This window comes from Prionailurus viverrinus, chromosome F1 (assembly GCF_022837055.1).
Source record: "Prionailurus viverrinus isolate Anna chromosome F1, UM_Priviv_1.0, whole genome shotgun sequence".
Taxonomy (NCBI): domain Eukaryota; kingdom Metazoa; phylum Chordata; class Mammalia; order Carnivora; family Felidae; genus Prionailurus; species Prionailurus viverrinus.
The window spans coordinates 9,213,083-9,238,912 of record NC_062577.1 but is presented as its reverse complement, the minus strand read 5'-3'; the positions used below and the strand labels follow the sequence as shown (position 1 = coordinate 9,238,912).

Genomic DNA, 25,830 nt, shown 5'->3' with positions numbered 1-25,830 from the left:
CCCCCCCCGCCCCGGGCCCCGTCCGTCAGAAGAGTGCTTAGCACCGAGTAGTCAGTCAACAGGTATCTACAGAGCCAAAGAATACAAACCCGGGTCCAGAGTCTCATAGCGGGGATGGAACCCTAAGGTTCAGGGTGGGGATGGGATTGGTGCAGTCCGGAGAGGGGACGGGGACGCAAGCCTCTGGCAGGATCCCGAAGTGATGGGCAGAGTGCGCACACACGGGCACGCACACGCAAGTGCACCCACGCGCTGCCACGCGCCCGGCGGCTCAGGATAGCACGTGTGCGAGCAGTGGATCGGGTCTGAGGTTGTGACCTTAGAACAGCCTCAAAAACGCAGACCCCTGTCCCCCGTGTGTATACTCCTTTCCCCAGACCTCACCCCACCCCCCCTTCCTGTTTATAAACGTCTCGTTTATGACCCACGGGCTCCCTGGGAGAGGAGTTGTTCCAGCGAGATGGGCCCTCTCCTGTTCTAGGAGCGACCCCTTCTATTTCTAGGAGCGTGGGGGGGGGGGGGGGGGGGACATTCCGCGAAACCAGCTCTACGCGGGCACGCTGTTTGCGGACGTTGCTGGATCGCCTCACTTGTGAATGAGGCTCCTGAAAACTGTGGCCGAGCTGCGGTGCCGGTTGCCACGGTGCCCTCTGCGGTTTTTGTTAAGAGGAATCCGTGCTCCTCTGGTATGAAGTTGCCATTAAACCGTTGGCTGGTCTAGAACCAGCAAAGCCCCGGGTATTATCCTTAAAGGCTAACCAAGCAGATCGGCAGGGTGGTAACCGCGACCGCGAGGCAGCAAGGGGGGCGTGTGAGCTCTCACCGCTCTTTCTGAAGCACCCCTGCTGTCACGTAAGGGGCCGGGGCCTCTGGGTCTGTCGTGACACGGGAGCGGGACCGAAGGGCACCCCCGCTCCACGCCAGAGGCATTTCTCAGGGCCTCCCGGGCTTGGCCAGAGGCTCTCGTTCTCAGGAGTACGATGCCATGAGTTCAGTGTGCGTATTGCCCGTGCCAGGTTAAGTGATCCTGAGCCTCCGGCTCAGTTCTACCTGGAGGCTGTTTTTCAGAAAGCTCACTTTTGCCTCCTTTCACGCCACGGCGAATTTTTAAGCATGGCCGAATGAGAACACAGGCCAAACCACGAACCAGAAAGCGAGGCGTGAACCTTCATTTACTGAACCTCAAGCCCAACCTCCGTTTTTCAACTGCACCGCAGACTCTTTTTTTTAAACAGACGAACCTAGGGAGACACCGGCAGGAACCAAAAATTCGCATCTCCGAAACTAGGCGAAGTTAACACCGTAAGATACCTCTGAGCGTCCAGCTCTGAACTAAGAGCTGGAGTCTCGGCCTCCGATGAGCCTGTCGCTCTGGGGAGGGGCGTGCTCTCGTCCGCTCTGGCCTCCGGCCGGCCACGCGGGGGCAGAATTCCCGTGCGAACTAACGAACGCGTTCACGTGTCTTTGTCTTTCAGGTACAGTACTTCTTCAGGATCCTGGATAACTAGCAGTAGAAGAAGCAAAGAAGTCACAGGCTGGGGCAGTCAGACAAGACCGAATCAGGCACAGGAGGAACGTGTTCATTCTTTTATTGTCCATTGTTTTAACCTGACTGAATACAAGATCAACACTGTACTCCTGGCGATTATTATAGATGTTTGAACATGGATTTTGCACTGTAGACAACATTTAACACCGGTCTATGGGGTACTGCATTGCTTTTTATAAAGTCCAAAATAAAGATTTATTTTCAAACAAGTGACTTTGGTTTATTTCATACATTACACTTTTTCTTGCAGAAAAAAATAAAATTGTACAACTGCATAAATATAAAATTCTTCCACCATGAAAATGGTTAAAACATTCATAAAGACACAGCACCAGCGTGTGATGCCTCCAGAGAAAGGAAAAAAGGAAAGTAAGAGAAAATGTCCAAAGCGAATGAACGAGTCCTGTCACTTTGCCAAAGCGACAGGCGATCCAGGTCTCATACGCGGCTTCAGAACACACTGGAGGACAAGGGGAGAACGGCAAGACGGCATTCGGGACAAAGCACGACACAACCCATCACCGTTTCGTGTTTTCTGTAGCGTCACTTAAAATTTCAAGGGCAGTTCCCCCACGACAGCCCCCCCCCCCCCCACCCCCAGCCCCGGGAAAACAGAAACAGAACACAAAGAAAGAAAAAGACCCGACACCACAGGGAGAGAGACTATGTATGGAGTGTGTTAAAAATGCTCACCGATGGGCCGTTGCCTCCGAAAGAGCCAAACCCCAAAGAACAAAGAAAAAAAAAGTACCATGCCAGTTTTATTCCCGTTGAGTATTTACACCGTGGACGGCAAACCTCGCTCACAGAAAGTAGAAAACAGATACGAGAAAACATGGCTTGAAAAACGACCAGGTGCACCTATGGTACCGTACACGAAATCAAACACACGAGGCGGCAATACTTAGGGGCCAGAAACACTGCTTACTACGGGTCAGTAATGGAATCATAATTTACAGTAAAAATGGGCACGTCCCAAGGCTCAATTTTTATTCTCCTTTTGTCATTTACAGTAGAATAAATATTTTGTTGCTATTGCTACACTTTAAATTTACATTCTAACCTATTAAATGCAGAAAGCTAGTGTAAAGCAGAGAGATTAAGTGTAGGTCCCATACGTATGACAGTTTATTCAAGACTAGTAGGTGTTTGCTTTTGTATCTTTAACTGTTTTAAATGGCTAGTGGGAAGGATCTGTGCTCGCGATCAGCTCTTAACTTCAATCTTTACGTCAAAGCGTCCCTGGAAACGGTCCTTCTCGCTGTACCCGATGTTCTCACCGAACGCCTTGCACTCGATGCGGATCTCAGCGTCCATGGTCAGGTTGGTGAACTGCACGGCCAGCAGCGGCTGCAGGTACTTGGGCTGCAGCAGCTTGCCGTAGTAGGGGTAGTACTGCAGGGGGAAGCCGGCGTAGCCGCCCAGGCCGAAGTACTCCACGTTCCCGACTCTGTCCTTGTCTTCGTCTCGCTGCAAACCAGAGGGGCACAGGTCGTAACGGGCCGCGGCCGCGACGCGGGATCCCGCCCCGGGGCCGCTCGCCGTCCCGAAGCGCCTGCTCCAGCCTCCCCGGGAGGCGGGGGAACCTCAGCCACCGAGGACGCGGCCGCGAGCGGCCGCGAGCGGAGGCCGCGCGCACGGCCTGCTCCCCGGCAGCCGCCGGAGCGGTCGCAAAAGGAGCCTATTCTCGCGGCGCGAGGGAGGGAACCGCGGCACAGGCCAACCGAGCAGGTCTCCAGAACCCGCACCCCGAGAAAGGGACCTGCCACCGAGAGTCAGAAAGCCACCGGTGGTCGCCCAGTGGATGGCGCTTCAGGGGTCTCCTCCCCGAGGGGCTCGGTAACCGCCTCCCACTCTCTTGGCGTCCATCTGCTTTCTCGGTGTGGCCATAAAATGGGGCTGTTCCCAGACACCCCCCTTCCTCAGTCTGCCCTCTCTGTAAGCGATCCATCCGGCAGGAGCCTATTTTCAGGTCTAAAGGGAGCACGCGCTGTTACAGCTTTCGTTGTTTTTTCCAGAAAAGCCCAAAACACATTTTTTTAATGGGAAACCGTCCGAAACGAAACGAAACAAAAAGCCGGCCTCGAACGTGCCACACGCCACGGGGGCCAGAGAGGCCCCGTGTGGGCTGGTTCACCTCTCGGTCCCGTAGACCAAGATGCCGGCTGATTCGACCCCGGTAATTCGGTTTCTTGTTCTCGTGGAGAAACCCACGTACGGTCGAAGTCTTGTTACCGCTTTCTCTCAGACATTCTACCCCGCGCCGCTATGGCTCGATCGAGGCCCATGCCCGGAAGCGACAGGCCTCGCTTCCCCCGTCCAAGTTGCACCTCTAACGGACGACGGTCCCACCCGGTCTCCCCTCCCACCCCCGCTCCGGTAACTAGGCGCCCCCTTACCTTGCCGGTGCACTGGACGGGCAGGACGTAGGGATTATACTTCATCACTGGGTACGCCTCCGACGACTCATTCTTGGGAGGCTAAAAATACAAACCCACGCCGGTCAACGAGTCTGTGAATCGCTTCCCACGACTTCTGAAAAACCCAAGGGGGCCTGGAGCACAAACGGGCACCCACGGGGCACGAAGAGTCAACTCCGGTAACAAAGCGCAAAACACAAGTCCCTGCCCGCGTTCCGCGACGCCACAGCGAGGCTGCGACGCGGCCCGGCGCCACGCGGAACTCCCAGCGTAACCCAGGATGACGAGCGTTCCTCAAGGACGCTGGAAAATAAAGGCCAACCCGGCACTAATATTCCTCATTAAGAAGGTCGTAATAATTGGACGGAAAGGTTGGTTGACATTTGTTTTGATGAAACTTGGGCTTTCCTCCTACCCCGTGAATAAATCACGCCACCCGGTTCCCTCAAGCAGGTGTTTTTTTTGGTTTTTTTTTTCGGTTTTTGTTTTTCCCCTTGACTCTCCGGGAGACGCGCTGCCATTTAAGGAGCATTTCCAACTCTTTCTGTCAAGTCCTGTATGAAAACGGGTAAAGGCAGCTGGGCCCCGCGTGAAGGGTCTTGTGAAGGCGCGAACCCCCTGAAGGGGCCCAGAGTACACTCTGAACATCCCTGCCGTGAGGAACCGTCTAGAGCGCTCCCTCCTACAGCCCCGGCCCCAAGCCACCTCAGGAGAGGCGTGATGAGCATCGTTCCCCGAAGACAGCCGCCCGCTTGCTCCACCAGGTCAGGACGGGAGTCTCGACAGGAGACGTAACACAAACACAGCCTGACCGAAGACAAAAGGGGCAATTCTGCGAATCACTAGAGAACTACTGTTTTTGCTGCTCTTTGTTGTAGAACACAAGAAACCGACCATCTAGATCGGACTCCCTCGGACCTTTCGGCCAGCACCCCCACGACCGTTAAAGACAGGAAGAGAAAACGCTCGTTGATAAAGAAGTTGCCAGAACGTATCCGTCTGAGGGCGAGGCAACAGGCACCTCGAGGACACCCTGGGGTACCGCACCCTCTGCCAAGAAGAATTCCTAAGGACAAAAAGGGGTGATGAATTAGAGGGTGGCAGCGGGTGGAGACCAGAGACAAACAGGACAGGACAGAAAGAGGCGTCTTCCCCTCGGGCCACCGCACCAATCCCGTTCGTGGCGGAACAGCCGGTTGGGCTAGGCGAAGAGCTCCCTGGCGGACGCACCCCAGCCGGAAGTGTGACGGGACGCTTCTCACCATCTCTCCTCCATCGCATCCTAACTCCAGTACAAAGAAGACTGAAGTTCCGTCGGGAGCGAGGTGCGCCAGCTTCCGTGGCGGCAAGGCCGTCGCGTCGGCCAGCCGGGCAACCGTCCATCCCACACACCCTCCGGAAGCGGTAAAGGAGTTTGAGGCGCCCCACTCGGTTCAGTTAGAACTTCTCATCTCGGCCTCGGTTTTCTTTTTATAAATACGACTCGGGAGCAGCAAGCATCGTGGCCACAAAGTAATGGCATAGAACAGAAAGCGAACGAACGAGAGAGCCAGGGTCCGGAAATGAAGTCAGGTTTGCTCATGTCACTCAGCACCCCGCAGTCAATTCCTATCAGAATTAAAAACTCGGGGCGCCTGGGGGGGCTCAGTCGGTTAAGCACCCGACTCCTGGTCTCGGCTCAGGTCACGATCTCACGGTTTGGGAGTTTGAGCCCCACATCAGGCTCCAGGCTGCCAGCGTGGAGCCTGCTTGGCTCTCTCTCCCTCGCTCTCTGCCCCTCCGCCCGCTCGCGTTCTGTCTCAAAAATAAGTAAACTTAAAACCAAATTTTTCTTAAATATTAACAATTGAGAACCCTGCATGGAAGGGCAGTGCCATCCCGAGGGAGGATGCGGGAGAGCTACGGGAAGCAGCCTCACCGAAGGGAAGAGCGCAGCTCTATTTCCCCTGACCTGAAGGACAGAGTGAAAGAACCAGTTTTAGAAGAGCAGAGATAACACCAATACACTTTCCCTTCTTTTAAAGAGTCAACTATCGCCCCACCTAACGGCGAACGATGGCAAGGTGCCATTTTTCAGTGGCCTCAAGTCCCGTTTATCCACTCGAAGCTGCAACAGTATCCAAGGCCAACACCACGGTTATCAGAGTTCAGCCTGAATGGTGTCCAGCTTCTGGTTTTGCAGGGAAATCTCATTCAGTACCCACCCCCCGCAAAAAAAGAAATAAAAAGGATGGAAGGAAGGAAGGAAGGAAGGGAAAGAAAGAAAGAGAGAGAGAGAAAAAGAGAGAAAGAGAAAAAGAAAAGAAAAGAAAAGAAAAGAAAAGAAAAGAAAAGAAAAGTCACCACTGAGGAGACTAGCCCTTCTTTCTATGCTCTCCTCACGCCTATTAGATGCTCTGCCCAAATGAAAACGGCTCAAGTTCTATGACTTCAAACATTACTTGCCTTAGGTTTGAAGCCCAGAACTCGGTTGAGCTTTATGAGGACACACGGTTTGCCCTCTTTGTAGCCGTAAGTCTCATCGTTTATTCCGGAGCAATTTCCCAACCACTCGAGCTTGAACCTGCACACTTTCCGCTCTCCCCGTTCGTTGTTGAATTCTCCCCGTTCCTTGATTTCGCTGGGCACATCTGAAAACGCAAACACCGTGCTTACAACATACGAACGACTCCCTCGGCGCCCCCGAGAAAGGAAGCGGAGAGGGTCCCTCCTGGTCACCACGACCCATCAAGACCGGGCCGGTCTGCATTTAGTGCTCGGCCTGAATGAAGGCGCGGATTCCCAGCAGACCACCTCTGGTCTCACGGACGCGGGAAACGTCTTTTACCCAAAGTAATTGCTGGTAAATGCCCCCGCGTCATGGCTTCACGGGGCTTTGATGTGATGTGTGGTCCGTGGCCATGTGTCTCTTCCTTTAAATAACGGGTGACTCAGCTAGTGAGGAGCCTGAAAGGAAACCCGATCACCTGTCAGCCTCACTGACACAGGTCAACATCACTGAGCTCATGAACAGGGACATTACAATTAGAGCACAAATGAAAAGGAGCATCAGTAATTTTCAGAACTGGGAGGCTTCTGGTCACAGCTGCCCGGCCACGGCTAAGCCGCTGTCCGTGCCCCTAATTAGCAGGTTAAACGGTAAGGAAAGAATTCTTTTCTTCCTTTTCGCCACTGTTCAAGGTTTAAAGACACATTTTTTTTTTTTTTCAATGTTTGCTTGTTCAAGCTGGGACTTCTTCCTGGCGTTTGTTCAGCTGAGAAATTGTAATGTAGTATTTTTTATTCACAGCCCGTAACAAAGCCAGAGAGAGAGCGCACGAAATAGAGGATTCAGAGTTAGTACAAAAGCATCCTACGGGAAACCGATGCAAATGCCAAAATTTGTATGTATTTCTAAGGTCACAAGTTAACTCTTTTCCCTTCAAACGGTCAAGTGCCTCAACTCAGTCCGCCTCCAGTGAAGTGATTCACCCTAATGATCTTTCATACAGGCCTTTGAACATACAGGCCTTTATGAGTTACCGCAAAGTGAGACGAAAACCCCCTTTCAGTCCTAAGGAAAAAGGTAGTGAAAATATTTCTTTTAAATTACTCTCTTCCGGATGGCTTAACGTGACAGTTCGCCCCCTAAGGAGCTGGTGTTGGCCGGACAGGAAGGACAGGCACCACCTCGTAACTCAGACGGACATCCCGTCTAAGTGGGTACGAAAACACGGCTGGATAATGCACACGCCAGGCAGTGTATTCCGGCCAGTGGCTTAATGAAACCAAGAGCCACCCTTCGCCATTCATCGGTCATTTCCTCATCCAAATGCTCGGCTACCGGAGACGTACTGCACCAGCCACCCCCAGCAGGGTCTAGGAAGGCCTCTACCCTGGCCAGACATCATCCTCTATCCGTATCAGTGTAGTTACGGCCAATTATGTCAAAGAGCCATCGCAAGAGAAGGCCCTGGGGGCCGAGGCAGAAATCTGAAATATAAACAATCGTGCCTCTCGAAATCAATGGGTGTAAGAGAACCGTAACTGTAATTGTGGTCTGTGAGTCGGAGGGGTGCCTGGAGTGTTTTCAAAATAAGATGCTTTTCAAATGCTGATAATCGTAATACTTGAAGCTACATTGTTTCTCCATTGCATCCAAGCCTAAACCATAAAATCTTCTCACTTTAAAACAAAACAAAAAAAAAAACAAAGAAAGAAAAAAAAAGAAAACAGTGTCCTCTCAATATGGCCAGGGTTCCATCACTGAATTACTTCAAGAGTCGATCTTGCGATTGTTAGATAACAAATAGAAATGGGAAGTAAGAATGAACCAACCACAAACGTCCAAGATGAGGCTACTTACTGCCACAATCTTCAAAAATCATTTCATCCTTCTGGGCTGAATCTTTGTACTTCTCCAGGAACCTAACTATGTTGAGCACATATGCCTCATAGCTCTTGGGGTCGTTCGGGCGAAAGGAAATTTCAGTCTTTTGGATCTGAGGAATCTGTGTTAATCCTAGACCAGGTAGAAAAACACAGAAAACTGTTAGTAAGAAGGCAGTCAGCCAAGATAATCCCAAAGCAGGTTCACAACGTGCGAACCATCCTTCACTCATCGCACCTGCTAAAAAGAACAGGTTAAATTCTTGCCTCTCTTGTAAAATCACTTCTGTGGCGCTTAGATTAAGTACCTGAGTACCAGTGACGGCGTCTTGCTATCCTAGATCATTTTGCTTCCTCGGCAACACTCCCTCATAGGCATTATCTCCATTTTATGAATGAAAACACTTACTGCACGGAAAGGCTAAGCGCCTGGCCCAAGGTCACAGAGAGGAGGTGGAACCAGGATTTCGATGTGTGTATGCAGCACTCCAGAATCCTTATGTGGCCAACAGTCCCACATGCTCGTGGTCAACAAGACGCATACCCAGCTCGCACGTCGAGCAGGAAGCTCGTTTCCCTGACCGCGAGCAAGCCTTTGAGCACAGAGGTCTTTGACTCCTTCTTGTAAGGAACAGATGACCACCCCAAACTCTACAAGACTCCAGACTACTCAACGGAGTATTTCTGTGCATCTTTTAACCCAAACTGGACGAACTTGGCATTTACGTGCAGTTGCCATCCTTGCTTTCCCTTCCAAAAGCAAGTGGGTATTCTGAGCAAGTCAAGGGCCAGTGGTAAAAATTCGAAGTGTAATTACCTTCCCTGGATTTTCACTCTTTTAACCATTTATTTAAAAAAATTTTTTAAATATTTTTGAGAGAGAGAGAGAGCGCGCGCGAACGGGAGGGGCAGAGAGAGGAGACACAGAATCCGAAGCAGGCTCCAGGCTCTGAGCTGTCAGCACAGAGCCCGATGTGGGGCTCGAACTCACAGACCGTGAGATCATGACCTGAACCGAAGTCGGACGCTTAACCGACTGAGCCACCCAGGTGCCCCTTAACCAACCTTTTAGTCTTTAATTTTCAAAAGCCTCTGCCATCACAAGACTTCCTAGATAGGTATTTGAATAATACTACACAGCACTATAGACAGGGGCGATGGGTGGTGACTCAATCCACTGCCTTTCTTTTTTTTTTTAAGTTTATTTTGAGAGAGAGAAGAAGAGAGAATCTGAAGCAGGCTCTGCACTGTCAGCAAGGAGCCCGATGCAAGGGTCGAAGCCACGATCATGACCTGAGTCGGAATCCAAAGTCAGACACTCAACTGACTGAGCCACCTGAGCGCCCTTCAATCCACTGCTTTCTAGCACAATCGCATCACCAGATAAAATGCAAGATGCCTGGTTAAATTTGAATTTCAGATAAACCATCAACTGACTTTTATAGAAGTATGTCCCATGGGGCACCAGGGTGGCTCGGTCAGCTAAGGGACGGGCTCTTAATGTCAGCTCAGTTCATCATCTCCAGTTCGTGGGACTGAGCCCCTTTTTGTCAGTGAGGAGGCTGCTTGGGACTCTCCCTCTCCCAGCCCCTCCCCCACTCACATGTGTGCACATACATGCGCGTGAGCTCTCCCTCTCTCAAAATGAACGTTAAAAAAAAAAGTTATGTCCCATGTAATATTTAGGACACACTTCTATAAAAATCGACTCGTGGTTTACCTGATGACCAAATTTAATTGGGTGTCCCGTATTTTGTTTGCTAAACCTGACAATCCTATTCTAATCCTGGCTCCAGACCCCAGACCCACCCTCTTTGTGTTGGGCACAACACCCCCAACGTGCCACCTCACGTCACCCCGGGGGCTGGCCAAACCTGCAGCCCCACAGGCTCCACACCAGACCTGCCAAGTCACAACCTCTGCGCTAACGAGCCTGAAGGATCCTTAAGCCTCTTGGTTTGAGAACCGTGGCTCTGGGGAGTTAGAACCGGAGAGTGGTGATCGTGACACAGGCACGACGAAGATGAGAGAACAGGAACTATTTAGCAGCGCCATCTGCCAGGCGGGAGGACAGGCAGGGGCTGGGCTCGACGGCTGCTATTGTTTCTAGTGACTAAGGGTGGCTCTGAGCTTCAGAAATGCTTAAATACCGGGGGAGGCGCACCTCGGGGCAAGTTCTTCCATGCCTGCACTTCCCTAGAAGAATGGGAAAACTACAGATGAAGACGGGAAACGTGTGGGGCTGCCCGAGACCAATGACTTGATAAGTGACACGAGCAATCAGCTCAGAGAGGACAACGCGGGACCTGAAGAATCCAGGGGGGTGGAGAGCTGACAACAGCGATGAAGAGTCCAAGGAAAAGTATCGGGATTTGCTCACCCAACAGCCATCAGTTAAAAGTAAACAGCGAATGCTCCAATTAAAAATATATTTTTTTAGGTTCTTGCAAACCCCAGAAAAATGTTTGCATGACTAGCGCGATTTAAATCCACCTTTTCCTACATTAAGCTGTGACCCCATCTGTAGCACAAAGAGACAATATGATAAAAAGTGGCAGAAGGGGCACCCGGGTGGCTCAGCCGGTTGGGCATCCGACTTCGGCTCAGGTCACGATCTCACGGCTCGTGAGTTCGAGCCCCGAGTCAGGCTCTGTGCTGACAGCTCGGAGCCTGGAGCCTGCTTCGGATTCTGTGTCTCCCTCTCTCTCTGCCCCTCTCCCTGCTCATGCTCTGTCTCAAAAATAAATAAACATTAAAAAAATGGTTTTTAAATGGCACATACCTGCAAAAATTAAAATAAAATAAAATAAAATAAAATAAAATAAAATAAAATAAAATAAAATAAAATAAAATGTGAGTGGAAGCTTCCGCTGGGATCTCATGCCCGAGAGAGTATGGTCAGTAGGACGGACGCCCCACTAAAATGCGCAAGGCCGGGGAGGGGGAGCATTCCTGGTTGGACTTAGAAACCGGACCTTTCGATGGAGGGGACTAGCCTGGACTCGTAGAAGTGCAGGGTTAGGCCCAAGGCCAGAGGTTCACCAGAACCCCGGAGGACAGGGTGTTTTCCTGGAATAACCCCGCAGTCGGCAGAGAATGAGGCCTGCTGGGCACCGACCCCTTGAGGCCCCGGGAGAGCCCGGCAGCCAGAAGACAGAGGCACACGCCTTCCCCTCTGTCCCGCGTCCCACAGGTCTGCTGACATCCACGTCAGGGGCAGCGTGTGACGGGGGCGGGAGTGCGAGCAGAAACCAACACCTGCACGTGCAGGGTACACAGCGTTTCCAGGCTTGGGGAGAAGGCAGGAGACGGGGCAGAGAGAAGGGCGAAGAGGAGATCAGTTATCAGAAAGAAGGCAGGCTCTCCCCTAACCTTCGGGAAGGTGGTGGTGGGGAAGGGGCCGCCGGCTGAGCAATAAGGGACAACGGTGCCGGCCGCGGTCCCTCGGCAGAGCGGCTGACAGGTCAGCGAGCCTGGCAGAGATCTCGAGAGTCTCACTCGGGGGCTTTAAAGGAGGAAGGTGAACCTCGAAGGGCACACTGACAGTACACGGCAAGACTTAATCACGAGGGGCGTCCAGCGCCGGCTGTCCCGTCCCCTTCTGCGGTCCCCCTTCCCGGGGCCAGTCACAGGGCTAGGTGCCATCTCTGGGACTGGGTGACGTGCTCCTCGGATCTCCCAGAGGCAGAAGGACCGCGGGGACAGACGGCAGCTTTACGCAGAGTGCTTCTCACGCCCTCGTGCTGCCAAGTCCAAGGTCTCCGCTATTCGAAGAGGCCGGGTGATGCGCGTGAGACCCCAAAGCATCAGCCATCCTGACTCAGTGCTCCGGGATCTTACGAGCAAATGGGCACAGCTAGTAAGTGCATCTTTCAGGAGCCTGGGACCGATGGCCAAGGCGAAGTTCACGCTCAGCCAGAGACAAACACCAGTGATTCCCATCAGCAAGCACCTCTGTGGTTAAGCGTCGAATTTGCGGAAACGGCAGACATTATTACTGCACACCCAGGGGCGTCGCGGGCCCAGCAAAGCTGTATGCACCTGGCCTCGTGTGTCTCTAGACAGGGCCAAGGAGAAATCGTGAATATCACGTAACGGAATCCTACCAACTTCCTCCCAAGAGCTCGAACCCTTCGGTAAGTGTGGCTCACATCTAAGCCCCACGGAGCCTGTGCGTTAGTTACCGTGTGAGAGACACCGCTCGAAAACGCGTGAAAAATCGGCGACTGTGAGGCCGAGAAACCAAGAGGTAAAATAGTTAAGCACAGGGTCTTACAATCCTGTGACGTGCCCAGCTGGATCAGACCTTGAGCCAAAGTCACTGCGCCCTGTCCTTTCCACGTGAAGGGATACCACAGCCTTGGGGGAGAGGGAGGCCAGCAGTGACAGACCGACCCCAGGCAGCTCAGCCATGCCTTCCTGTCTTTTGTAGGCTAAAGTCTCCCTTTGGAGTTTCCGAAGGATCTCGAAGGTGTAACTACCATAAGTTTTAAGATACCCAACTTCTGATCTAAAGGTCGCTTCCAGAAAAGAAGCATCCGTGATTTGGATCAGGCGATGAGTTCCTCTCTCTAACCCCTCGTCTATGGAGCACATACAGTCAAGTGGGGGCACGATCAAGTGTCTGCTCTCACACCCCCCGCCCCACCTCCGAGGCTGGGCAAGGTCTCACTCCATCCCCCACCAGCTCTGCCTCCCCTTTTCTTCATCCAGAGCTTTCTGGCCTGAGAAGTTCTTTTCCTGGAATCTCTCGGACATCAATCCCCTCGCCTAGTCTGTTCTGGGTGATCTTAATTAGGAGAGGTCTCTGATGGGATCTTCTCCAAACCATTAGGAAAATTCTGCTATTCAAAAGTAATTTCTCTACAGCGATTAGATCCATACAAGAGACAAATGAAAAGACCCTTGACCTGGTATCGAAACCCTTTAAATCATTCACTTTACATTATCAGACTCATGGGAAAAAAAAGAAAGAAATGCGATCGAATTTGGCAACTTCGTTATTTGGAGTCCAAAGATTTCGCGGACACCCTCCAAGGGCCACGTGAATCCCACCTTGCCAAACGGTATTCTCATTAGTTGTGTTCACACTAGACTGGATACTTTACTCCACGCTGGCCACTCCTTCAGGTTGTCAGAACTTTAGACAAGGATGAGCTTTGTTTCCAGTGGTAACTCCCAGAGGCCAAAGATAGCAGAACACCCAATCACTGGCTTGTGGTCTCAAATGATATTCCAGGAAACAGATACAACCTTTTGCCTCGCCAGTGTTCTGAACTTGAATTGACATTGACCATGCTGAGTTTTATACGGCTTTGCCCTGATGGGGCCGTTTGCCTTAAATTACATTTTGCTTATTATGTGACAAAGCCACCTAGAAAGACTGAAAAGAATAACTTGCCTACGTGAAATTTTCATATTTGGTTTTTTAATGAGCACGTTAACTTTACATAAGAGTTGGGAGTTAAAACAACAACTACTCTTTGGCTTTGCAGTTGCTTTCCGGAGCTACACTTGCCTTTCGTTGGTTCCCCATCTCTTGAGCAACAAATCGGGAGAACATTCAGTTTTTGGCTTTAGTAGGTGTTCATAGCAGGAGGTGGGGGGGGGGGGGGACTAGCAAGTAAAAGAAACGAGAAGAGAAAGGCTTTCCAGTAAGAATTATTTTTGTTTCCAAGTAGGTTTATAATGTAGCAAGTTTATGAATTCCTCAATCTAACTTGTGAGTTTGAAGCATTTAAACTAGAATATGGCCATTGTAGCCTTGTGAACCGTTATTCCAGTGAATCCGGAAGCACAGCTGCCTGGACCAGTCATTTAATACACCCCACGGTCACCAGACCGAGAACTCTAAATAGGCATCATTTTCCACAGAAACCTCCAGGAGGGCACCCATGGTGACTAATGAGGGCACACAAGGCAAAGAAACACAAATGTAGCCGTGCACACGGTTTGTGCATACCATTTATCTCCTGCACATTCCAAGCTGATGAGTGATTTGGAATTTTAAAAAACTGGGGGTACGATGTTGTACAGAATCTGGACATGTATCCATACGCACACATGCACACACACCATCTTCCCCCTTCAACATTTGATTTTTTTATTTTTTTTTTAATGTCTGCAAGGTAAGTATCGATTTACCTAACAAAATTCAGGGAGGGCACAGGAAAAAAGGTGCCTCTGTGCTTTCTGGAAACTAGCAGCCTTGGCCTCGCCTTCTACGTAGGCTCAGCTTTTGACTACGACCTGGGGTCAGCCACAGTCACATCAACACCCTCCCAGAGGCCAGAGAATTTGCTCCCTTTGAAAAGTCTTTTAAAGAAGAATTGTTGGATTTTCTCCAGAGCCCGCCTGGATGTCCAGCAACGCCTGGCGTGAGGAAAGCTCTCCTCCCGCCTAAGCTAAATGCCACACGCTTTGGTGGAAGGCCCTCCTGCACTTCTGGAATCACCCTTTATCATCAGACTCTTACCTACGGTCCTATGTTCACTTTCAGGTGAACAGAGAGAGCATTATTTAGTTCAGGGGACCTTGGAAGCACGACTAATTTCATAGGGACCTGTCTTTGATATTTTATAGCTCATAGTTGTGCTTGTTCCTAATAAAAGATACCACCTTTTATAATGGGAAAATATACACAGACAAAACGTAAACAAATAGCCAAACCCTACTATTTTCCATTAAGCTTTTCTGTTGAAGACCGAGCTGAAGAACAAGCGTATGTAGCAGATTTGACTCGTCTAGATACGAAACGTAACGTTCGCCAAGTGGCCAATGACCTGAAGTAAGAGATCCAACGTATCTGATGATGTCCATTCATGCATGCACGTGGGAAAGGACACGCTTTGCCGATCGGAAGCCCGTAGATGATAGACATCCCTACGCTCGCCTTCGTCTCCCCAACTTCTCTCGCGGCCTGTGTGGGATGGGCCCTGGGGTCGCGAGATTACTAGAATAAACGCCCTGAGCAGCCCAGCCCATCCGATCTCACCGCAGGCACCGTGAGGCTGGTGCCCCTTCCGCAACAGAGTGCGCCCGGCACAAAAGCTCTAAATGAAATTGCACGGATTCAGCACTTTTCCCCCGTTATCCCCCCACGGAATTTGTTGCCTGGTCCTGTTTGTCAGAGGTCTCCGCTCTGCTCACTTGTCTAAAATGAGCACCCAGAGTGAGGCTCATCTTTCTGTGGCTCCAAGAACATTTTTAAGTTAATCGTCAGGCGTCCTGTGTACCCAAGAGCTCACTTATTAGTTGTATCTTGGTCTTTAGAAACGAAGAAGGGCACAGGCAGGCGGGCTGCTGAGGCCAAACAGTGAGGCAGGGACACTCTGAAGAACGAGAGTCTGGAGTTTGCGGCCCTAAACCCAAACTGTGCCCAAACTAGGGGTCCGGTCAGTAGCTTCTGGAAATCTCAACTGCCACCAATGCCAGCTCATCAAGAGCCCCAAACTCTGGGGGCAAGTTGGCAGGATCCCTCTGAGGGAGGGAGGAGAGAAGGAGGGAGAACGTGAGAGGCGGCCAGGCCGGGGGAGCCCCGTACATTTATCGTGTCGGCTCCCAGATTACAACTCAAGAGGATCTGATGGAAACAGCAACAGACAGACAGACACACAGACTTTAAAGCCACTCTATTGGCACTTTGAAACAGCAATTCACCCAAAGTATAAGGAAGCCACGTGTTTCCAATTCTCCCCCTTGAAATTTGGAGTTTGAGAAAAATAAGCAGACTTGATGTCATGATTCCTCAAGAATTCTGCTTCATGGGGCGCCTGGGTGGCTCAGTCGGTTGAGCGTCCGACTTCGCTCAGGTCATGATCTCACGGTCCGTGAGTTCGAGCCCTGCATCAGGCTCTGTGCTGACAGCTCAGAGCCTGGAGCCTGCTTCAGATTCTGTGTCTCCCTCTCTCTCTGGCCCTCCCCCCGTTCATGCTCTGTCTCTCTCTGTCTCAAAAATAAATAAATGTTAAAAAAAAAAAAATTAAAAAAAAAAAAAAAGAATTCTGCTTCATTATGCTGCGATCTGCACTACAGCGCCCTGTTCCCTCTCACGGTCCAAACGAAATCACAACTGCAGGGGGTGCCAGTGTGGCCTGGGCTGCACACACCCCCCCCCCCCCCCCCCGCTCTCTCCCACCCATTCTGGGTACCGTGGCACCTGTTAATAGTTCTTTCGGCATCCCCTATCTCCACTTCAAAACAAAAAGAAAAGCCGTCCCCACGAGCTGGAGAGGAAGAACAGGAACACACACCTGCTTACCAGGAAGCAGGGCGGCTGGGAATCTCCCCAGACCGTGACCTGCACTTCATTCCCCTGTGACTCCGGGAGCGGAGCTGGGGGAGGGGCGGGGCGGGCGGGTGGAGGAGGGGACTCTTCCAGGATAGCGCCCCCCGGCAGGCAGCAAGGGGCGTGGGGGTCACGTGGGGGACCACATGGGGGACCGGGGTTGGGAGCGTGGGCAGGTGCGGGCCCCGTCCTCTCCAGGTCTGGCAGGGAACACAGTGAGGGGATGCCACCAGCCACCGGTGGGGACTTCCCGAGAGGGTCTCCCAGGGAGAAAAGCATGGCAGGGCCGACCCGGCCAGCGTGGGTATTTTGAAGGGAGCGGCTGGAGTACAGAACAAATACAAGGTCACTTCGATTTACTCAAAAAAACCTTTCAGCAGGTTTCCTAATCCAATTTCTCCCAAACGCTTTTCGTGGAGAGCCAAGATGCTGTTCACTTCGTGAAACCAGTGTGGACAAAGCATCCCTGAGGGGTCACCCAGAGCTCAGTCTAGAAATACGGAACTCAGTACCTGAAAGGAAACCGCCGCCTCCAGTGCAAGAACAGAAGTGGCTGCTAATAACTACCCTTTGTTTCATGCCACGAGGCTGGCCACGAGAAGGTCCCATTCACTTTACACACACTTATTAAATCCTCACAGAGTAGGAGTCCCATTTTACAGATGAGACAACTGAGGCTCAGTGAGCTGAAGTAGGGCACGGAATGGTGGGGACTGTGTCCACCTTCAAAGTTCCTGCTTTTCCTTCTCAGGTCAGCTTGACAGTGGAAACCTGTACCGTGGCTTATGAACTTGAGGCTGCTCTCATATTTAGGTCAAGCGATGTCAAATGGCCAATAATCGACCATTGCTGACTCACAGAACAATTCGGTGTATTTCAACCTCGTATGGCAGCTGAGGCTCTCCCTGTGTGTCCTCCAGGCTGTGGGGGCGACCCGTTCCATTATCCCAGAGCAACACGACGACTCTGTAAGGAGGGTCCCAGGCACGAAGGGCCACCATCGCTCAGGCCCAGAAACAGCACGCTATCCTTTTTTCTCCTTAAATTTCACCTCCATTCTGTACCTTGGTCCCCCCTCTGAGACTTTCATGTTCGGCCTATCAGCTTAGCCAACATTATAGTCAAACCCAAATGTCCCGCACGATCACCACCCTTTCATCACCCTTTCATCGGGCCAGGACCGCACGTGTTACTTAGACGAGATCTAGTTACAAGGTAGCGAGGCGTGCTCACGCTCAAGAGTGAGTCAGGCCGGCTCTGTGCTCCTGCCTCCGACACAGCTAATAATAGCATCGATAAGTCCGTAAACCTTTAAGTGATGTACCAAGTCTTTCCCACTCACTAGCTTCGTTTGACTTAAGCATGCGGGGTTCGTGAAATCTACAACTTTCACGATAACGGAAGCTTGGAGCTACCAACACTGAAGCCGAAAGATCGCCGGGGCATTCTTCCGCAGCGTGTTCGGTCTGCAGACCGAAGGAACAGCCTGTCAGAAACAAATTCTTGAGCTCCGCTCCGACAGATGCCAGGGGGAGGGTCCCGTTGGGGTCCCCTCGGAGCACGCACGACGGTCCCGGGATGCACTTCTCACCACCAAGGGCTCTGCCCACCTGGCCTCCCTGCTCCAAGGCCGCTATCATTTTCGAACGAGCGTCATGTCCCTCGGGAAGGTGAGGGTAAAAGCGGCTGGGCCTAGACACTCCTGGCAAGGTGGTGGATGAGGAAAAAAAGAAATTACGAAGATAAAGGGCCCAGGCAGCAGGTCAGGGAAGAAGGGGAGCCGAGGAAGCACTTTTCCTATGACTCGGGCCAAAGAACGGGAACGCATGTTTCCACAATGAGACACCAGCAGTGCTCTGGAGAAGCGACGGCCTGTCAGGTCAGCCCGACTGCTGAGGACACTAAATATAGGGACGAAGAACGTGCCTTTTAGGAAGGGGCTGGAGGAGGGGGAGGGAGGTGGGGAAAGAGAGCAAGGACCGAGCACCTCACCAGATCTGCGAGGCAAGGTCACTGGCAGGTCCCCGCTTAAAAGGTCTGGCACTTTTAGCCTTTTCTTTTTGAAAGTGAAATCACCCTTTCTGCACAGAACGTGAAGAAAAGGTTTACTTTTATTAGGAGGCTGACTCCCCACGGTTTATACAGACAAGGAGCGTTTTTTTTTAAGGCTAGGAAATTAAATGCTTGGCTTTGGAGTCAACCTGCAGCTTTCAGTTGGAGAACAATTATACAGTAGCATCGTAATCAAAGAACCACTTTCCAAGGGCTTACAAAAATAAAAGAAAAATAAGGGTCTGCACAAATTTATATGACGCTTGCTAATGCTACCATAAAAATCCCACCAGGAGGGGACATGCCATGCCTTCCTGTCCCAAAAGCCGGCATACAACCTGTAAAGATCCTACATTTCTCTGCACACACCAGCGCTTCTGCTTCAGCCTTTCCACTCACCTACCGATTTTGGGAAACAGTTGCTGGAAATTGTGGATTTTCAAGCAGGTTAAAGTTGTTTTATATTACTTACACGATTGGTTTTTTTCCCCCCGCTTCCAAAATCCCCTAGATCTAGATTTATCTGGCCATGTCTACGGTTTTCTAATAGCGGACGACTATTTGACTTGGTGCTGGCCACCTCCGTGTTCTGGAGATCTTCCTTGGAGTCCTTCACACCCCAAGAAGGAGATGGGCACAAGAAGTTTGCAACAAACTTCCCACACTTGACCACGGCTGCTCAGGGCCATGAAGACGGCCTCCAGACTGTCACCTAATGCAGCTGTTACTAAACACTTGCCAGGGAAAATGGAGAGGGGACACGTCATCGCCACCCCCCCCCCCCCCCAGTGGCAGCCTCAAGGTCACTTATAACGCAAGAACCCGGAAACTGCGCAACATTTCCTGTCTCTGGGTCCTCCCGACAATGAATTTGAGAAGAGCCAGTGAGCACGGTCGGGTCTGTGGTCGCCCTCCTGTCTGGTCTTCCTGCCAGCATCAGGCATATGGGCAGTAGGTCTCCCCAGGGCGTGGTGACGGCTGTGCACAGCTCCCAGGTCACAGCTAAAGGAGACAGTGAAACTGCAAAGTGGGTCTAGACAGCCAAGCAGTAAGACTCCTACTGAACAAGCAGGTACAAACACGGAGAAGTGAGAGGAGGGTGTGTTGTCGTTCAAGGTCAAGCTAAGTCAACAGCAGGTGGGAGAATGGACTCCTGAAGCCATGGCTCCTGTCCCTCTGGGTAACTGGCCACTTCCGAGCTTCGCATCATCCCTAAAACTAACTTCGTCTTGGGGCGCCTGGGTGGCGCAGTCGGTTAAGCGTCCGACTTCAGCCAGGTCACGATCTCGCGGTCCGTGAGTTCGAGCCCCGCGACAGGCTCTGGGCTGATGGCTCAGAGCCTGGAGCCTGTTTCTGATTCTGTGTCTCCCTCTCTCTCTGCCCCTCCCCCGTTCATGCTCTGTCTCTCTCTGTCCCAAAAATAAACGTTGGAAAAAAAAAAAAAAATTAAAAAAAAAAAAACAAACTAACTTCGTCTTGCTAAACAGGAACTGAAGTGATTTTTTTTTTAAAGGATTGATCGGAGTCGCAGTCCCCTCAAGAAAGTGAAAAATGCGCCTGAGCCTGAAGGGCCCTGTAGTGACCCCACTAACTGACCTGCTGGGCAGTGGGGGAGGTCGCGGCCTCATCGGGAGTCCCGCAGCTGGGGAGGGTGCAGGCTTGGGGGCGGGCGGGGGGGGGGGGGCGGGGGGAGGCTCTTCACCCCTCACTGCAGAGCTGGGAAGACGCGGGGGAGCCCCGGAGCTGTGTCTGCAATGCGGGCAGGAGGCCTGGCCACAACACTGAGCAGTTCTGCGTTTTCCTATCAAACCAGGCTCGGTCTACCAGCGCCTTAACAGACAATTTTCAGAAAAATGTTTTCTTGCGTGAAAATGTGGCACCCGTCTTTCCCGTGGAAGAGCTGAACGTATTCGCGTTACCTGGGGGGGCCACCCGGTCCTGGTATGTGGGCTGGAACTCGCTGATGGTAAGCAGCATCACTTGGATGGTTCCGATGAAGATGCCAGCCAGGCAGCCATAAAAGATCACGTAGAACAGAAGGATCTTAACTGCAAGGAGGACAGACAGAAACAGAAGGCTGTGAGACAGTCACACCCGCAGAACGAAAGGCTAACCTCGGAGATGAAGGGACTTCCTTCCTGCCTTCCCCTCCAGCCTGTCTTTGGAGTTTCCTTTTCTGACACTGATCCAGAGAGTGGACCATACTACCCCCCCCCGCAACCATGGTGGGGTAAAAACAGAGACAGGCAGCCCTCCGTTACAGTGTGTGTGTGTGTGTGTGTGTGTGTGTGTGTGTGTGTGTGTTGGGGGTAGGTAAGGGTAAGAGGAATGTTCTGCTAGAACTAAGATTATTTACAGGAAATAATCTTTCTGCCTCAATAAAAAACTGTTCATGAAGATCACCAATAAAATCTAGGGCCATGTCTGTGTGCTTACGCAATGCATCTCAAATATGACACTATACTCCCTTAGAGACGTAGGTTTTCTTTCCTCGCTTATCCCTTGGCATTTTGCAACTACAATCCAGGCTCTGCGGCTTCTCCAAACATTCGAACGCCTGCAAGTTTTTCTGCTGGGAAGGGGCAACGAATGCCGAGAAACCGCATGAAGCTCTTCTGCGCTTTTCTGTCTCCCCACCTCTTGATGTGTATGACGGACTAAACACACTGTGTTTTCCTTCAGGGGCGCCAAACAAGGAGGAGGGGGAAAAAAAGGAAAAACCCTGTAGTAAAAACGGCAAGCGTATTTTTATTCCATATTCTGCCTGGACCCGGAATACTGACTGGCTCGACGAGCTGCATTTTCTTTTTCCCACAGCTAGCAGGACAGCAGGACACGGGCTGAGCTGGCTGCAAAAGCAAAAACACAAGAAGCAAAACAGCACGAAGCCCACAGACGGGAACGAGGCTATCAGTTACTGGTTTACGAGGATTATCTCCCCGATTAGCCACATAGTAACAGGCTGTACTAGGCATCGCCCGGCAGCCCCGAGCCGGCCAACGACTCGCCTTGAACGCAGGAATGGGAGCAGGCGAACCGGAAGGTTACCGAGTCCGAAACAGGACTGTGCGAAGGAGCCTCGGGTTACTTCTCAAAACCTCCAGATCTCAGGCGGTGAATGCTGGGGTCCTCGGGCAAAAGTCCAGAACAAAACAGAACAAAAGCCTCGTAGAAAAGAAGAGGCGGAGGGGCGGAGGGACGGAGGGAAAGAGTGGGCACACTGTCACAGGAGGTAGCCACGTTGCCCTTGACCTGCATTTCAAAGCCCAGCCTTCCAACCAGCAAGTACATGGTTCGGGAAAATCATGCTGGAGCGTTAGTAAAACAATCCAAGCCAAACGCACCTAAGACCAAGGTGTTTAATCATTACCCTTTTTCTCCTCTATCAGGAAAAAAAAAAAAAGAAGGAAAAAAGAAGGAAAAAAGGGAAAAAGGCCAGGCCACAAGCACAAGGTAAGAAAAGCGGAAAGACTATATGATCCGGAGCCACAGCTGCCCGGCTCAATCACTGCCTCCCGGCAGGACAAGGGTTAAGTGCTGCATTCTGTATCCAAGCAGCAGTAGGCAAATGGTAAGGCTGTGACGTCAAGAGATCTGGAAAATTTTCCAGCGAACGCGCTCCTAAGAGGTGCGAGAGCTGGTATCACAGGGTCAGCAAGGAGCTGTTGCAGCCGCTTTTTCTGTGGCCCCCCCCACCTCGCCTCGGTGCTCTTAGCTTAACTCCACTTAGCTCTCCCAACAACTGGAGCCATTTTTAATGTTCATTCCTCGGACTCCGCACACCTAACTCTAATGACTTCCTTAAGAAGGTACCTCAATTGTGGCTGCAGCTGAAAATACAAACAGAGCCCCGGGAAAATTAGCCCTTTTGCAGGCACGCTGACGAAGCTGACGAAGATCCAGCCTTTCCCTTCTTTTCCACAGCATACCCTGAGAGAAGCGAGGGATTTTTCTCTTTTGCTCCAAGACGTCACAGCCCCAGTTACGGCTGTGAACCAAGGTCACCTGGTTAGAGGAACGTGAACGTCTGGGGGGCCCATGCGGGGGGCTCACCAGCACACAGGTGACCAGGGGCTGCTCAAAAAGAAAAGCTAGACAGATTGTACCAACTGGCCAGGGTGACACAGAAGGTAAGTTTTACAGGCATTTTCCCCTCTTAAGCAATGTGTCTTCAAAAAAAAAAAAATACAAGTCACGCAGAGATTTCCCAGTTAGAAAAAGAATGAGTACCCTTCAAAGGGTCACGGGCAAAAGGAGACTGGCATCTGGGCCCAGCGGTAAACACAATAAAAACCTACCAATGCCTGCATTAACTTAATGAAAAGGTGGAAACCGCAGGTGATTTGCATGCTGCCATTTCTCCAGCAGGTGACAGGCAAGGCTCCTGCGTCCATCTTGGTGAAAATCTACCTATAAGCAAAGCCGAGCCAAGGGCGCCCTGCCCTCGTCCCAAGGGCACCCATGTTGGGCCCAGTGCTGGAAAGGTAGCATTTTGTCCACAGGGGACAGCGACTGCCGCCACTGTCGCTGCTACGAGAGGGTCTGTCGTGTCTTACGTTGCCAAAGAAGAGACAAGCGAGTGCAAAACCCAAACTGAATTTTTAGCCCGGCACCTGTACCTTGGAAAACAGAAGCTAAGATGAGACGGGCAGAGACAGGAATCCCGGCGCCTGCATTCATAAATCAGTGTCTTGGCACCTTGCTGGACGTGGGGTCGAGACGCCAAAATTAATACACACACGCGTGTGCACCCATTTTCTCTCACACATGGGAGGTGCTGCCCCATTAAATGTCAGCTTAAAGAACAAGTCTGCCCATCCTGCCTTACCTTCTAAAGCAAATATTATTCTGGAACTGGAATGAGGAAAGAAATCTATTTTACAAGAGGGGCAAACAAATTTCACAATATGCCCGGAGTCCCAGGCAGCCCCTGACCCACGACAAGGCTGGGGTCCACCTGCCAGGGCTGGAGCCACCAGTGCGTCGGGGAGAAGGGGGCCCCATTCCGCAGTGCACCCCCGAGGCCTCGCTCAAGTGAGGAACGGCTAGATCGCCCTGGCAGGGAGCTGGTCACCCCCCACACACCCCGAGTTCTTCAGGTTTTCCCTTCCATGTTGAGAAAACAGTGAGCTATCTTTATGCCAGAGAAACCATGGCAATAATCCCACTGAAGAACACAGCCTCCTCCAAGATAAAATAAAATAAAAAACACAAGCTAAAGGCCCTCACTTTAAAGACCTACGTCTACCATGACTCAGAATACCTATGCTGCTTCCTTGTAATACCTTGGAATGCGGTTTCACCTTGACTAACCTTGAAGTGTGATGCATTATTAACCCTTTGCTTTTCAGCCAAGAGAGACCCACGACAGGCTGCGTTTTTTTTTTTTCTTCTTTGCAAAAATCATACATCTAGCTTCTTCCAATTCAAAATGTCAGCCAAGCACGGTTTCCCTGACTCATTCTCCTGTGATGGCCACAGATCCTCCCAATCAGGAACACCGCATCAGCCCCTAGCCAGCGCACCCTCAGTGGCTGCAGCTGTGGTGGTGGTGGTGGTGGTGATGATGATCCTCCAGAAGGAGGGGGCAGTGATGCAGGAGGGGGGGGGGGAGTTCCCTTCTTCTCTCCCTTCTGCAGTCACGACTCTTCTGCATTTGCCTACAACTCTGCCCTTCAAAATGACCTTTAAAAAAAAAATGTCACCCTTCCGGTGGAGGGAGGCGGAAAACAAGGTATCTAATTTTCAACGAGGGGCAAAAAAAAAAAAAAAAAAGAAAAAAAAGTCCATCCAGTCAAGCAACAGGCTGCCCCAAATCTTGTAAGGTGGGCTGAATTTGCCTCTCTCTATGCCGTTTATTTCTTACACTAACCTTTCACGGTGATCAACCCAACCTACTGATTCCGCATCTGTGTGTGCAGACATTGAAAACATCCAGACTTGTTTCGGGGCTTCCTGGGCCACTTCTGGGCTGTAATGACTCCAGGGGAGGTCACTGGGGTAAAGTCTGGGCACAGCCAAGAAATACTGCAATGTGGATGGGTTCTGCGCCCCCCGCCCCACCCCCGCCGCGCCTTTTGAGGTACATATTTAGACTAGAAAACTGCTATAACACACAAGCTCGCCTGCATCCGATCCGGTTACCATCGTGAGGTTCTCTCGCCGCCTCAAATCTCAATTTTTAGGACTTGGGACATTGACTACGGGGACAGCCAAACCTAGTCTCCCAGGGCCTGACCATTCCCAGGAGGGAAGGGCTCGCGCGAAGCTCGGACAGATTGCAAATTACCAAGAAAAGACCGGGGCAATCCGTAGAACCTTCTGCCCCGCGCGCTCCCGCCCCCACCCCCGCGCCCATCCTGGGGGGCCCCGCATTCCGCACCGGATGACAAGCCCAGGCCCGCGCGCCCGGAGCGGCGCCCGCCGCCGACCCCGCTCCACCCTGGGCGGCGCGAGACCTGAGAAAGGTCCGCAGAGCCTGCGCAGGGATGCGCCGCCCGGGCCGGGGAAGGCACCGTGGCGGGGAGAGCCGCGGACGCCGTACTTACACCAGCTGCCGCCGGTCCTGCCCAGAAACTCCTTCTTCTCCGAGTTCCAGATGAATTTCTTCCAGCTGCCCTCCTCCTTGGCTTTTCCGCGGGCCATGGTGGCGGGTCAGCGGCTGCCGCGGGGGCTGAGGGTGGGTGAGTGCGGCGCGCGCCCCGGCGTCCTCCCCGGCTGCTGGTCGGCGGCCCCGGCCCGGCTCTCCGCAAGCTGCACCCGCCGCTGCCGCTGCGGCTCTCCGAGTGCCAGACGCGCGCCGGAGGGGCAGAGGCAGGAGCGGGAGGAGGGGGAGGCGGCGGCGGGGGCGGAGGGAGGGGCCGCGCAGGCTGGGCGGCTCCGAGCCCCGCACCTATTGGTGGGCGCACGGCCGCTCGCGGGCTCTCTTTGGTCCGCCACGCGCTCCTCTTGCCCTTGGGGGTTCGGGGGCTCAGCGAAGCCGCAGCTGCCGCTCCCGCTGCCACTGGGGCCGCGCGCGTGCTCGGCCCCCCGCCTCCGGTGACCTCTGCAGAGACAGGCAGTGGGGGCAGGAGACAGTCAGAGGGAAGGACGGACAAACGGACCGCGGCGCGGCCTCCGCGCGCCCGCCACGAGCCGAGAAATTGGCTCAGGGC

General features: G+C 52.2%; 2 protein-coding genes across 2 annotated transcripts in view; one reads left to right on the top strand and one right to left on the bottom strand.

Moving 5' to 3' along the window:
- Positions 1–1,608, top strand: part of NME7 (NME/NM23 family member 7) — a 261,547-nt gene extending 259,939 nt beyond the window's left edge. Inside the window, exon 12 of the mRNA XM_047839723.1 lies at positions 1,476–1,608. Coding sequence (XP_047695679.1) covers positions 1,476–1,508 — 33 coding nt within the window. The 3' untranslated portion in view covers positions 1,509–1,608. The remainder of the gene's footprint in view (positions 1–1,475) is intronic.
- Positions 1,573–25,830, bottom strand: ATP1B1 (ATPase Na+/K+ transporting subunit beta 1). The gene is made up of 6 exons (XM_047839725.1): positions 25,225–25,830; positions 20,596–20,724; positions 8,315–8,470; positions 6,415–6,599; positions 3,949–4,029; positions 1,573–3,019 (listed from the first exon to the last, which is right to left on the bottom strand). The coding sequence occupies exons 1-6, from the start codon at positions 25,319–25,321 to the stop codon at positions 2,756–2,758; spliced, it is 912 nt and encodes a 303-aa protein (XP_047695681.1). The 5' UTR covers positions 25,322–25,830; the 3' UTR covers positions 1,573–2,755.

What these genes read in the sequence shown, in the direction of transcription:
- ATP1B1 (XM_047839725.1), bottom strand. Translation starts at nt 25,321, where the DNA reads ATGGCCCGCGGAAAAGCCAAGGAGGAGGGCAGCTGGAAGAAATTCATC. An exon ending in CAGGACCGGCGGCAGCTGGT is followed by an intron (nt 20,725 to 25,224) that starts GTAAGTACGGCG and finishes TCCTCCTTGCAG; the next exon opens with TTAAGATCCTTCTGTTCTAC. An exon ending in CCGTCCAGTGCACCGGCAAG is followed by an intron (nt 3,020 to 3,948) that starts GTAAGGGGGCGC and finishes TCTGGTTTGCAG; the next exon opens with CGAGACGAAGACAAGGACAG.